This window comes from Anoplophora glabripennis, unplaced genomic scaffold (assembly GCF_000390285.2).
Source record: "Anoplophora glabripennis isolate ALB-LARVAE unplaced genomic scaffold, Agla_2.0 scaffold213, whole genome shotgun sequence".
NCBI lineage: Eukaryota > Metazoa > Arthropoda > Insecta > Coleoptera > Cerambycidae > Anoplophora > Anoplophora glabripennis.
Genome location: NW_019416344.1, coordinates 142,155 through 157,966, shown reverse-complemented (window position 1 = coordinate 157,966; position 15,812 = coordinate 142,155). Strand labels below are relative to the sequence as shown.

At 31.3% G+C, this 15,812-nt stretch overlaps 1 protein-coding gene across 2 annotated transcripts in view; it reads right to left on the bottom strand.

Annotated features, from left to right (window-relative positions):
• Window positions 1-15,812, bottom strand: part of LOC108907865 (inactive dipeptidyl peptidase 10) — a 115,731-nt gene that overhangs the window by 35,028 nt on the left and 64,891 nt on the right. For both annotated transcript variants that reach the window (XM_023454181.1, XM_023454182.1), the window contains 2 exons: window positions 13,630-13,682; window positions 1,732-1,946 (listed from right to left, as the gene is read on the bottom strand). In XM_023454181.1, the coding sequence (XP_023309949.1) occupies window positions 1,732-1,946; window positions 13,630-13,682 (268 nt within the window). The remainder of the gene's footprint in view (window positions 1-1,731; window positions 1,947-13,629; window positions 13,683-15,812) is intronic.

Below are 15,812 nucleotides of genomic sequence, written 5' to 3'. Positions count from 1 at the left end.
GTTTATTTTTTTTGCATCAAAACGGCGCCCCATACGAAGAAAAGGCGAGAGAGATTTTTTGTCACAAATTGAACGAGGAATTCAAAAATGATTTTTAATTTGTAATATCTCAGTGGCGTACCATTTTTTTCTGTAAAAAAATTGAGATTATTATCCGTACGCGCGCCAATGATGAACATAAAATTCTTAATTGCTTATTAAAAAATGCGCAATAACTACCTCTAAACCCACCAAATTTCAATTGCACATCTCGACCGGTTTCAGAGCAATAAATTAAATCGTCAGTTTTTAAGAAAAACTTTGACACCCCGTATCTCGGAAAACAAATCATTTGCGGACATACGTTTATAAGCAAACTGCCATTATTTTCTCAAGTAGAATCACCCCCTGAAATTTGTCTCACTTAGTTACTAACACCCTGTATAAAAGTTGCCAATTATTAATAATTATTAACAGAAAATTAAATTTAAAAACCTGATTGTATGTGTTACTATTTTCGACCACTGCATTGTAAAAACAAATGGTAAATAAATGGTAACAATTTTGAACAATTTTTGTTGAACAGGATTTTTCCTGTTCTCTTTTTTCTTTTTCTGCAACTTATATATAAACGATTTTTGGTAAATCGGCTTTTTTACGATTTCTACCAGTAGTTAAAATAAATGACTCAACTGTGAGAACACTCTGTATAAACTGATGAAGCTTTGTTTATAAAAAACTGTTATGGTCATAAGAATATCCGCAGAATATGCACTCAACTTCGACATAACTTTGGTATGAATATTTGTATGGCCTTAATAGATATGTATTTATTTGTTGTTTTACCACGGCGACAAATTTAAATTTTTTGGAAATTCAATTACATGAGGTGCTAGATGAATTGTCACTAGTTTTGCACGTGGTATCTTATCATGTTACTCTAGGAGTGAGGAGATAGCTGAATGAACATGAGTCACTGGACGGGCAGACACTACGATACCTCTGATCAATGGCCTCCAAAATCACAGGACTTGAACCACATTGACTTTTTTATTTGTGAATACTTTAAAATTATTTTACAGGCTCAACCAGTGGCTAACGCGCAAGAGCTTATGCAAAGAATTATAAAATTTCGCAAATAACATAAGAAACTTCCCTCAGATATTCGCAAGTGCTGAATTTAAAATGCGCAGAAAGAAACAAGCCTGCATTAAACAGAATGACAGTCATTTTTAGCAAATTTTGTGAACAATTTTATACTTGATTGTTAGCTAAATTAAATGAACTTCAATTTAGAATTGTTTATATGTATGTAATATTCTGTGAAATATATAGCTTATTGCTAAGTGGCCAGCTACTAGTACATTATATTAGATTATCAATTTTTATGATAATAAAATAAATAATACAGTTTGGCAATGTCATCAATAATTATTATTTAGTCAATTTGAATAAAACATGCCTTACATTTTCAAAAAAAAAAAAAATGGAAAGTAAGTTTCATTTTATACCAAAAACACAAAAACTAAGATATTCTAACTTTAGGTTTAAAATTATATCAAAATACCCTCTTCGTTTTGGAACGGAGAGTCCTTAATGATTCCTTCATATTCTGAATTCCCTTTTTTTTTTAAATAAACGTATATTAGTCTTATTATTTTAGTTATGCTTAGAACATAGCTTAAGACTTACTTTGTATATATATCTATTAAATTTAGTACATCTAATGTTACTCTGAATTTGCAGGATTACCTTCATACAGCCAGTCCGGTATTCCGTTGTAGACGATGTCAGGTTTTCCAGTGAATGTCAGCCTTGTGTCTGTTTCGTCTGTAGGGGAGCTTCTGTGGTAGATGTCGTTATTAAAAACTATTACCAATGACGTCGTATCGCCCAACCAGCTGACGTATTGAAGTCGTTCTGGCTGCGCTTTGGGGGACGCCTCCAATCTAACTGGAATGTGGTGACTGAAACAAAGGGAATATTTTTAGGGATTCCTCCAGAAATGTAACACTGGAAAACGCGTTTGTGTCTATTTACCTCAACTGTGAAAGATGGTTCGAGATATCTTGAAACATGACTTGAACGGTCGTAGAAAAAATGATTAAATATTTTTAACATTGGTTCATGGAGAAAGAAAAACATGTAGGTGTAGATATTTTTATTAATTTTCAAGAAAAAAATGTACTGTTATTTTGTAGATACCTAGAACTGTCGTACTGTCTTCCAAGTTCTTTTGATATATTGAAATATTTAAACATTAGTTTTGGGGAGATACAAATATTAAACGTCATCCTTTGACTCACGCAGTCATAAATTGATTCAACTGGTTAGGCATTGAAGACCAGTTGAAGACAAAAACACCAAATTTGACACAGTATAGTTTTTAGCAAAAATAACCTAAGAGCAATGAATGGATGAGATAATTTACAGTTCACAGTTTTCGAAAGCACATTAACCATAACTTCAGCAAAGCAATTTTGAGGGAGTTCTTTCCTCACCGTCATGGATTTTGGGCTTTTACTCGTCGCTAATTATATATTTAAAGGAAAAGGTCAATGGACATTTTGATGGGAAATAGTTCATATCTACATGCAAAAAAAATTCTCTCGCGTCAAATGATATACAAAAAACGCGTTTGAAGAATTTGTAATTAAATTAGGTATGAGGATTTACCAATGTCCGAGGGTTATTTTTTAAATAGGAATATTCTGTTTATTAAAGTGTCAGATACCTGATACATTGAAAATGTTAATATGTAATTATTCAAAGAAACATTTTGCTTTCTTGCTGCCACAAATAGGTCTCCTTGTTTCCACATATTCTTTAGGATTGTTTCATCAGGTAGACATTTTGAGACAACAGTGTCAAAAGTATTGAACATGATAAGTAGAACAAAAACAATTATTTTTGATCTGTTGACGTTTTTGACCCAATCATTTGAAAATGTTATTTTTAGATATACAGAAATTAGATATATTTTGCATATCTAGATTTCTGGTATCAAAAAATATTGCTTCATATCAGGTGATAAGATTTTAAAAATTTGAATAGTGTTAAAATATGTAGGGTAAAAAGTTGGATATTCTTGTTTATTGTAACGAATGAAAAATTCTGAATTTGTCACAACGTTGTTACTAATAATAAGTACAATAAAATATTTTTGCAGGTTAGTAAAAAAGATCCGCTCTAGTCAACATATGAAACTGTCATTATTTAAAAAAATATATTGGCTCTCATTTCTTGAAATTTGGATTGATTCCTTCTATCATTGAACCTGTTTCTAGTGTTTGTTTGGAGAGATAAAATTTATGGTGAGCTAGACACGCCTGTAAAACAAATATCACTTTTTGTTTACTTATCGTATAAACATGGGTGGATACGTTGGGAAATTGTATGAGAAATAAAAAGGAAGCCTAGAAGGATGTAATTAGAGATCTGTGTTGATAGCGACGACTTGTCTTCCTGACTACACCCTTATTTTCAAATGACTGCTCAAGCACCTTATAGAAAATACCAATTCTCTAATACAAATATAAGAGTAGGTAGTAGATATGGGTAGAAAGACGGAATACCTGATGCACTAGATGTAGGCAAAATAGTACTTGGAAATAAGCTGAAACTTATTTCGTTAATGTCAGTGAGGCTAACACAATCAAAATATTTGTAAGCTTCCGGTTCTTGATAAATTCTTCCTTTAGATAATTAAACTAGACAAAAGTCAGATAAATTAAGTTTAGAATAACAGAGATGCCTCAAGGTTCGGTACTTGTACCCTTGTTGTTCATTACTTTCGTAAATGACATATCTAATATTGCTAATCTGGAAAATTTGACATTATTTTTATATAGACAGGAGGTGACATTACGTGGATATCGAACAAAAGAACCAATTCTGTGTCTTTAAGATAATCTTTCAGAAAAAAATGTTATTTAACCATTTGTATCACTACGTATGAAGAAGAAGTTGTTCGTCCATAAGATTATTATAATTAATAGTGCCTCTTTATTAACTTGTAACATTTTTATTAAGCCTTTTCGTACCTATAACTACTCATATGAAGCTTTTAGTTTAAAATGACTTTCCTATCACCTATTAAAAGTTGGCGGCATATTTTAGAAAAACCCTGTATATTTTTTTTTACCGAATTTGTTTATATGTATTATGTTTACCAATAATAAACTAAACCAGTAATATCAGAAAATAAACTTTGTGTAAGATTCGATTTTTTAATCAACTGTTTGGTTGTATCGTGCGTAGTTCATTTTTACAAATTTTGCATGCTAAATTGTCCATAATTACTCCTAGCGCGTGATATATTATTGCGTTGTATACCGAGTGGCTAATTTATCGTAACATAAATATTCAAGACATCTGGAATACAGAACTAAACTTGATAAATTTCTCTCAGATATGTTAAGATTGCAACCCTGCTGCATTTTGCTATTGCACGCGATTTCCGCTTGCCGTTTATTTAACAGATAAGTAATACTCGTCTGCCGTGTATAAGTGCATCCAACATAAAAAGAGAAAATTATGAGGTACAGCAATTAGGCCCATAAATTTAAAGTCCGTTTTATACCATTTTTATCAATTTCCTACAATCTACAAAAACGTTACCGTTGATTGTTTAAGTAAGTTTTCTTTAACAACGTTTTAGCTATTACAAGAGTTTTCATCTCTTCTTCTAGTATAAAGGTAAATAATCATAGGACTTCTAACTTTTCAGGGTATCCCATTTTTTACTGTTTATTGAAGGGAAAATATTAGCTCTGAAAAAAAATCAGCACATGGTTAATGTCTGCGATTTTATTGTGAACTAAGAAACTTTCTTATGAAAAGGGGCCGGAATTGTAATAAAATATATTGTCAGAAAAATTATTTTAAAAAGTAATAATTTGATGCGAATTTTAATATTGAAAATCGACATATTTGCGAAACTTTAATTTAATAATACCATGCCGTATTCATCTAGAAGCAGAAGCTGCATTTTTGGGATTATTTCGGCCAAAATTTAAAGAAATATACGACAAGGAATACTCGTTATTCAAAATTTGGAATACAGATAATGCGGTACAAACAAACTCGGAAGTAGACGTCACTACTTCGAAGTGCTTTAGAGGACAGAAAACCAACAAAGTAGTTGAAGAATACATTGAAGATTTTCTTCAAGGGCTAGCAAGGGCTTCTACTGCTTGTTTAATCAATTAATAGAAGATTAGATTTATTTATTTAAATTTTTAAACTATAATTATTTTATTTCACTAGTGACTAAAAAAAATTAGCTACTATTGAAATTTAATTTAGGTTTCTAAAAACCAACCTCTAAAACATATGCGACATTTGAAAATAAACAGAGATTATGGGTGAAGTTAAAGGAGGACAGGATCTCTCTCCTCTAATCCCTAGAAATATTCAAAAAATAAAAATATTTTTTTATTAACTATACGAATCTGTGGAAAAAGGTTTATCCCCATCGCGGGCAAGTTCCTGGCAACGCCCATGATGGAGATGATTAAGGTGTGCCACAAACTCACTTTTTTAACTGTTTTGAAGTGTAATTCATGGATGCCGAGAATCGAAGAGTTATTCTTTTTTTCGTGTTTCATTTTATGAGTAACTGTTTACTTCTGTTCAGTCCTGTGGTTACTGTTAATTTTAAATATTTGTTATAACGTTTTCGTTTAAGGAAAGTGATATTGTACCATAGAGTAACTGATGCATAGAATTTTTGTTATAAGGAACAAATTTTCTGAAATTTATTTCTGGCACATCATGAAACAACAGATCTTTAGAATATTTGAATAAAAATACAGATGTTTAGTTCCCCGCTATTATTTATAATAAGTTATGAATTATACTAAACAAAGTTAAAACAGTTTAAAAATTTTTATAAAATAGTAGCAGTTGATACACATAAATGTCATTATTCCACTTATATTAATTCTGTATAAGTAACCTGCCCCAACGCTATGAAACCTTTTTCATGAAAACTTCTCGGTGGATGTCTATTCCTACAGAATATTGACTTCATGGGCAAAGATTAGCATATATTTACATTTAAATTATTGCAGGATTCCAAAATCCATCTAAAATCCATCAAGGATTTCAATACATACGTAGCCTAATGGTCGTGAATTTCTCAATCTCGGTCTGTATACTCTTCATAAACATGAACAATTTAGAACATTTAAAATGGACTTACATATTTTTATTTCATGTGACAATTATTATGTTAGTACTTTTTTTCCAAATTTAGGAACCTAATAGTTAGAACAAATATATAAAATATACGTATTTTGTTCAGTAACTTATGCGTCAGTGTACATTTTATATATTTTTTTAGTTTTTATGTGTCAATATTAATGTTTTATATATTATATTTTTTAAGTTTAATAAGTTGCCGTATAATTACTTACATTGCTACTAAAATTTACTGACATATCAAAGAAATTGTTAAAACTTATTGACAACCTCTGGAATTATTTCCGAGTTACATATTACAAAAAAAGTGTACTCCACTTCTTTGTCCCATTTTTTTAGTACACAGAAAAATTGGTTGTTGAATTTTAGGTGACCATCAGTTACGCTCATTGTCAGTATTAATTACCGAAAAGTGTATTTTTCATTGTGAAAAATTACCGAACAAATGTGTTTAAGTGAAGTCATAGGTGGATAACTATTTTTTTAATTGTGGTATGAATCAAATAAAACTTTATGTTAATATCAGCACAATTTTTGTAAAAATATGTTTGTACAAAAACATTGCTATGGACTTTCATTTTTAAGAAAAAGATCCATAGATGTTTTCAAATTGCGTGTAACGAGATATAAAAATGTAAAATTTCTATTGAAGCTTTCGCCAGTCAAATATCATTTGGGGCAATTCGAAATCCGTGATATACGGTTTCTCCCGAGGGAGAAAATTCGTACAGGAATAACTTTTCATCTCATTTATGCTTCATGAATTGTTTTTGGTTTAATGTCAGGACCCTAGAGATAAATTGTGGAGTGAAAATGCGGAAGGGGGCTGAGTGCCAAAATATCCTTTTCGGATTATTAAGGGAAGTGCTGATAGAAGACAGAAAAGGGTGTTTATATACTTAGCTTTATTGATTACCTTGGTTCAATGTTAATCAGTGCGTAAAAATGAGAAATCAATTATATAGAATGTTGACATAATTTGCAGGACCAATGACATTTTTATAATATTGTACAGGATGATCCTTAATCTCTTTTTTACTGCGATTTACGTAGAGATATTTCAATGGGTTAAAAAGTAATATAGAACTGAACAAAGATTTTAAAAGATATAGATTTATAAAAAAAAATGATATAGGAACCTATTAAAATATTTTCAGTTCAACTTCCGAGCTCATGTTCATATTCAAGTACGTTTTCCTTGTATCTTTTTAGAACCATGCATCAGGAGTCTAAAGTCATTGATTTTCGAGATGCAAGCTGTTGAAATTGTAAAAAATATCACATCTCAAATATATCTGAAGATGCTGAACGAAGATTAATAAATCTAGGGTTAGTAATTTAACTAATTAGGCTAGTTTTTCTCATCTAATACATTTACTTATCAGTTAGTCTGAAAACGGCGTTCTTTCAGCATTGATTTTAATTTCGGAAATAAGAAATAACAGCTAGGAGCCAGATCTGGCGAGTAAGGAGGGTGAGGGAGGACAGCAATTTGATTTTTGTCATCAAAACTGACGAATTGACAAAGCTGAGTGTGCAGGTGAATTGTCATAGTACAAGAACCATGAGTTGTCTCGCCACAATTCTGGCCACTTTGTGTGAACCATTTGTAAAACGCCTCGATAATACACACAGTTCACTGTTTCACTTTCAGCCAAGAATTTAAAATGCACAATTCCATTAAAGTCGAAAAAACAGTGACCATTACTTTGACATTGGACTGAGACTGACGTGCTATCTTGGGGCGTGCCAATCCGTTCTGATGATTGAAGTTTTATCTCTATGACGTAGTCGTAAAACCAGCTTTCGTCTCCTTTGAATGATTGTTATATCGTCGAAAACATTCATTTCAAAAACATTCCAACAAACATTCACACGATTTTCTTTCTGTTGTTCGATCTTCAAACGATGAGAAAATTTTGCTCCAACTCGATGCATGTTTAATTTTTCAGTCATAACCCAATTGATCTAACTACCAATTTCTCTGACAGTCAGTTGGCTATTTGCATGTACCAGATCTTTCATCTTCAACTGACTGACGACCACTTTTAAATCGTAACCATTCGTAACATTGCCTACGACCCAGATGATCATATCCGTAAGCTTGTTTCAAAAGTTTAAACGTTTGATGATAAAGTTTTCCCCAGTGTCACGCAAAGTTTTACATTGCATCGTTGTTCCAGAAAGTCGCACATTTCAAAAATCGTCACTAATACTTAAACACGTTACACTCAAAATAACAATATCATGAAAACTAATAAGATATCAACAATCCAAGAACTTGTGGTTACAGAGGAGGTTATGACAAAAGTAAAGACAAACAAAAATTCGCTGAATTAATATACAAATACTAGTGGGAAAGATTCCAGGAAGCACTCTCGTTAAAAAACTAAAGTTTTACAAAGCTGATTTTTTGGAAATACAATCAGTAGTGAAAGTTACTTCTCTTCTTAACGAATTTGATTGTATAAGTTACTATTTCTTTAAATGTAACATTGGCTTACCACATAGTTGAATAAATCGAAAATAACTCCAAAATTCGTTTCACAGAAAATATTTACCAGTATTTTTTGTTCCAAATTCTATTTTAAATAAAATGTAACTATCAAAAGTAGAAAAAAATTATATCAGTTCGCCCTTTTTCTGAAGATCTTCAGCGAGTTTTTGAAGACTAGAGGGCTATAGAGTAATTCTGAAAACGGATTCGGATCCAGGAGGTAAAATTACGTCGAAAAACATGTGTCACGTGTTAAGATCCCGTCACCCTAAATTTCTCCATTTTACTGAAAATTGTTAGCGATTTCCTGAAGATATTCAGCGATTTACAGAAAACTGAAGGGTGATGAAGCAAAACAGACTATGGATTCTTGCTCAGGAGACAGGAAACCATATGCCGCATGTAAAGTTCACCTAACTTAACACAATATGAGCATGTTTCAGTAAAACGCCTGATTGTCAAATTTATGAACAACTTTAAGAATTTTGTTAATGATTCATGTTTTAAATATAAATGTTTCTTTTCCTTGTAAAGGAGATAACTTGCTTCTATTTCTTTGGATATATCTTAAAGATAATCAAAATTATCTTATAAAAAAACTTATACTCAAGTAATGTCAAGTTGTTAAAATAAGTTATTTTTCAGATAAGTATAGTTTACTCATAAATAGAAGTAACAACGAGCTAATTAAGAAATTAAGTACATTTGGAATAATATTCAATTAATTATGATATAGGTTTTATGTTTTTAAATGAGTGCAAGGAGATATATGCCACGTAAGTTGCTTCTACGTTTGTACACGAACAGCTTCAAATATTTAGTTTGTATGCAATTTCTGTAGTACTAAACATAAAAAAGGATACGTAGGAACATTTCTTATAAAAATGTGCCAGAACATAAACTTTTGGTAATGTTTAGAAAAATATGTACAGGGTGTCCCGAAATTCATGCAACAAAATTTGGTCACAGATTCTTAGGGCAAATTTAAGGGACCCGTATTTTTCATTTTGTGGCCCACTCTTTCGGAGTTACAGCCCCCGGAAGTCCGCCCCTAAGAATACTTTTTTTTTATATCTCAGAACCCTGTTGTACGAGAATCACTAAATTTGGTACACAGGGGTTTTATGACATGTGGAATCTGATGGTGCAAAGTTTTTTGGCGGGGAATCCCCTTAAGACAATTTTTGGTGGGCCCCCTTGTCTTTGGAGCCAAACAAATTTGGTCGCATATTTAAATTTCTTAAAAATTATCAATTCACTAGAAAGCCATTAAATTTAGAAACTTTTTTGTCTCTTTATACTTTTTTCGTAAAAGGCAATGTTTTCGAGAAAAATGTCAAAATGTGATCGAATGCATATCGTCATTCGCCATTTTCCTCAAAAACATTGCGTTTTACGAAACAAATATCAAGAGACAAAAAAGTTTCTAAATTTTTCTTTCTTTCTAGCTAACTAATAATTTAAAAAAATCAAATTTGCTACCAAATTTTTCTGGTTACAAAGACAAGAGGGGCCACGAAAAAGTGTCTTAAGGAGGTTTCTCGCCAAAAAGCGTAGCACTGTGAGATTCCACATGTCATAAAACCCCTGTGTACCAAATTTAGTGATTCTCGTACAACATGGTTTTGAGACATAAAAAAAACTTCTTAGGGGCAGATTTCAGGGAGCTGTAACTCCGAAAGAGGGTGCCAGTTGGCAAAAAGAAAAAAATACGGGTCCGCTAAATTTGTCATAAGAATCTATGACCAAATTTTGTTGCATGAATTCCGGGATACCCTGTATAACTAACAAATTTTGGATTAGATGCAAAATGCATGCAAAGGGATAGGTACTTACTACAAATATTTGTTTCAGAAGGAACATTGGCAAAATTGTAAAATTGTTTTCAAATACGGTTATTTCCTGTAATCAGAAAATAATTTATTATGTATTTGTATAGATTGTTTCGGAAATGTGTAAAAAACTTAGGGATTGATAAAACAGAAAAAATGTCGATTTTCTCCTATGGACTATAGACTTATCGTATTTTTTGAGATACTTATCTTTTCCAAAAACAGTTATAGTATTGAAATAGGAGAAATTATTTACTGTAAGCACGACAATAATGTTAATTTTTGACTATCTGCAAAACGTCGTTAACTACTGTATTTCCCTGTGACACTTTGTAACATACATTTTTTGAGGTTAGGTTTTTTTTACAATGAATTTTATATACTAAAATGTACATTTTTATTTTACTCAAGAAGGTACTCTTGTCAGAATCCTTGAAAACTCACCACCTTTGAGAAAAATGCAATTGACCCAAAGTAAATCAGCTTTTAATCTTTAATATACAGGATGTCTAGTAGCAATAGACCATACTTCAAGGGTAGCTTTCTTGAATGGAAATAAACCGAATTAGATGAAATCACCTTATTACAAGTTTGCTTCTTTAAAAAGTTACAGACTTTCGGTGTGAAATAAAAATACTTTTATTCTTTCTTTACTATCGGTCCTTAATACAGCCAGCGATCTCTAGTAAATGGTAAAGACTAACAACAGTTATGTATTTAGCACTCTCAAAATCTTGTACCAAATTTCAATAGAAAACGTTGTTTTATGGAAAAAATATCGGTAAAATTCTATTTTAAAGAAATCACCAATAACAGTTTTAAAAACAAAGGACGATAGGAATGTGATACATATGAAAAACTCATCTCATTTTTTATGCTTATCTTTAATTTTTTGTACTCATTTTCGGAACATCGTGTACTTTTTTTTAATCCGTACTGTACATCTTAATCACATATAAGTATTTGAATTAAGTATATTAATTAATAGTAGTTCGACTATTTCCTATATGTTCTCTTCATTTTAATTTAACTGTTAAATTGGAGAATTTAAAGAAAAATATATGGTTGTAGTTATTATTGCTTAAGGCTTTTTTCTGATGTTTAGGTTAATCTTATTGAAAAGCGAAAAAACCATTTGTCGACACATTTTCGTGTCGACGAAAAAATTTGCAAAAATTCATAGTTATGTTAGTAGTTTAGTGCAAAAAGGGGCAAGCAGAGGATGTGTATGTTACATAATCGTCAAACATCACAAGTGTTTAAACCTTGTATGATTGTCCTCGTGCAGCATCGGTTTCTCACATAATATTAGTTGTTTGTAATGTCTGAAAATTATTAAACACAGTGTTAATTGCCGGAAAAACAGCAACATTGAAAATGTAATAAAAAAAGAAATGAATAGCAAAAAGCCGGACACATAGTATTATTAATAAAGTCTCATATGCGTGTTGTAGAAAAAGGCACAATTTTAGAAATGAGCAGTATATACAGGGTAGTTCGAATGTTATTTAAGAAACTTGACTACCTGACAAAACTAATAATTAAAAAAAACGTCGCTTCAACCTTTGAGGAAGTTTGATAAGAACACTGCTAAGTTTCCTAAGATTAGAGTTAAAAAATAGCAATACATTTTTGGCGCAGAAATTTTGATATTTCTAGTCCTCAAAAAATCGGTTTTGACTAACTTGATTTGATTTTGATTGATGGATTTTTATTACTTCATTTAAAATCGATTTGTAAGTGAATACTTTTTGTTGATTTAGTTTTGTTGATTGTTGATTTATTCAACTCCGTGGTATGCTTATTTTAAATTAAAAATAATAAAATGAAAATTAGCTAATAACTCATTTTGCTGATAAAAAAGGAACATATAATTTTTTCTCAGCATTATCGGTAATTTTTTTAACATATTTTTCCAATATTTGAGTCTCAACAACGCAAAAATTCTGGACTTTTAGTGAAATTGTTTCTCAATTTCTCCGCTATTGGTTGATATTTGTAGGCTAGCTCAGCGAATTTTTTCTTCTAAATAGGTAAATTTGGCCTAAATTTCATTAGACCATATTAAACATCCACAGAAATATTTGAAAAAATATGAAATAGGATTTTTTTTTATTTCAACACTGTATCTGGAAATGAAAGTTTTTACGCCTCATGTTCTTAAAAATGTGTTGTTTAAATTAGTTGTTCTCCCACCTAATTATGTTTCCGAACAACGTGTATTTTGAGTAAAATGCTTTTTTATTTTCAGTGATATCTAATGAACAACAAATTTTTTGTACGCATTTTTTATTAGTTTTGATTAAAACTACTTAATTAAAAACAAACAGTTGCACTGCTGGAGGTATTCTTTTATAAAAATATACAACCATATTTTTGAATATAAAACATCGTGCTCATAAAACAATGGTAAAAGCACAATTAAAAATGCTTTGTAGGCTAATAATTAACTTTTGTTATGTGGAAAATTACCACTAGGCAATGGACAAGCAGAGAATTACCTATGCAAATGCAATTATTTGGTCATACGATTTGTTCCTTTGATATTGTAATTCTGTTATTTTTCCTTATTGCATATTTTAAATTCATAAACTACTTTGATGAGAACGTTGAGAAAGTAATGGAGGAATGTGTACACTTTGATACAAACAGATATAGATGAAATTTATATGAATTGAAATGTATATTATTGGAATTGGTGGATTAGCCTGAAACAACAAACATTGTTCTCGTATGTGAGCGAAACCGACGCATATTGGTCTGTTATTTGATTGTTGGTAGATAATTATTTGTTAATATTCTGCTCTGTATAATCAAATAGTAATTAACAACTTACATTATTGCGAATGATTGTAGAAGTTATTTTATTAATATATATTGAAAGGCTTACGTTTTATTTCTTGTTTCATTTAAAATGATGACAATGTGCCATGACAATCGAATTTTCTAAGCATGTAAACGTACATGTATCAAAGAAATTCAACTGAAATTGATTTCACGCGAACATTTTATGTAGATATATGGACGGAAACCCTAGAAATCATAAAATATAGCCTACTAAAGTATGATCTAACAAAACACGTACCGCTATATATCAATGGAAGATGAAATACTCACTCTTTACTGACGTCATAGATGGTGTAGAGTGCCGTGAAGGATTGTCTGAATACCTGGAAAATGAATGTCTTATTAGAATATAGCACCGTTTAGTTGTGGTGTAATACATTTTCATTTAGCGACCTAGGCTTTGTTTCCTATTACTTTGGTCTACACTGTTGGGCTGCATAAAGTTACTAAGTTAAATATAAAAATATGCATGGAGGCAAGGTTTCTATTTATAAGAATTACTCCTGTAAAAAAGGAAGCACCTTTGTTTGAATTAATTTTCGTCGTTTCATTTTACTTATATACTTATTAGATGTACCTGTATTTGATGACGTGAGTGGGTCTTATCTGAAATGATGAATCGTCTATCAGCGTTTTTTATTCTCTACAATAACGATGAAACGGACATGGTTTGACTATTACTTTTTCTAAAAATGTGCAAATTTCTCATAAAATCATTTGTCCTCTGGAAAAGAATATAATAAAATTCGTTTTGTGCTGCTTCGAAGGTATATACAGATTTCAAAATATTTTCGGTGAAATGTATTAAATAGTTATTCAAGCCTAGCTTAATATTTTTCCTAAAATTCTCTTCTGATGAAGACATCAATATCTAAGGCGGATATCCACTTGTGGCAATCCTCCGTAACCTAACAACGAACATGTTACGGTCTGTTGCAAAAGGTGACACGGTTCGCTGCGAAAGTATGTGTGGTTTTGGTTGTATTATTCATTCCGCAACGTAACAAAATAAGGTTACGAGACGACACAGGAACATACACTCGCAGTATGAACCTGACTGCAATAATGGATTCGTCACTGCAATTGCAGTTAGCAGCAGCGTCATATATTTTTATTCATCATACAATTTTGAAGAATAAGAAACGGAAATCACTTGAAATCTTTTCTTTACTCGACTCCATGGCACAAACACAGAAAAACACACTCTTCCTAGTCACTGCAGAAAACAGACTGACCCCAGACCATATACAAAAGACTGACGAAACAAAAAATAAGACAAAATTACATGTGCAACAGGCAACGTTACGGCCAAAAAGGTAACCCCGCCTCAACATGTGGCAGAAATTACTGTTGCACCCCTTTGATGCGACGGCTAAAAACCGACAACTGATGGTTCGTCCCGGATTAGTTACGCGTGTCAAATTTGTTACACGTACCATGCAACAATTTTCCGTCTCCACTAGGTGTAACGTAACATAGTCTGTGTTGCGTTACGGGGCATTTGACACAAATGGATACCCGCCTTAAGTATGCTAAAAAGTAACTTCAAAAACAAGCTATTAATTAATTACGCAGGCACACCAGAAAAAAGTCCAAATCCAAGAGACCCACATATAATTTCCGAAGAAATCGATGCGATCCTATTGTCAAAATTCATGAATTGCTGATGAATTTCGGAGAAAAGAATTTTGGATGAAAACGCCCAATTATGGATCAAAACTGACTTCTTCCTAAATTTTGTACAAATATACCATATTCGTAGTGTTTTGAGGTGCTGAATACGATGCCATTAATAAAATTTACCCATGACCTCAATATTTCTCAGAAAATCCACTATTTGCATGAAAACTTTCCCAAACATGGGTCAAAACTGATTTTTTCCTAAATTTTGTCCTAATTTCCTAATTTTCGTAGTATTTTGAGACATTGAAAACGATGCCATTAATAAAATTTAGCTATGACCTCGAAAATTCTCAGAAAATCCACAATTTGGGTGAAAAGTACGAAAATTATATAAGTATTTGAACAAAATTTAGGAAAAACTTAGTTTTGGATTATATTTGGATCAGTTTTCACTCAAAAATTTCACTTTTCTCCGGAATTCATCGGCAAGTCATGAATTTTAACTACATGATCGTATTGAGCGCATCGATTTCCGTCGGAAATGATATGTGGGTCTCTTGGGGTTGAAATTTTTTATCTGTGCCTGTGTTTTTAATGATGTTATAGGAAATGACTATTTAAAGTTCCATCCAGCATTGATTTACATCTGTAATATCCAATGAACATGTTGCATATAACTTAAATCTTAAAAAATTATTATTAATGAAAGGAACACATATTGACAAATTTAAATAAATAATGTACTCCTAATAATGTCTCTTTACTTGTATCTAACGTCTTCTCTTAAAAAGTTGCGTAGTGATCCATAACAGATGTTGGTGTCAAAGGTT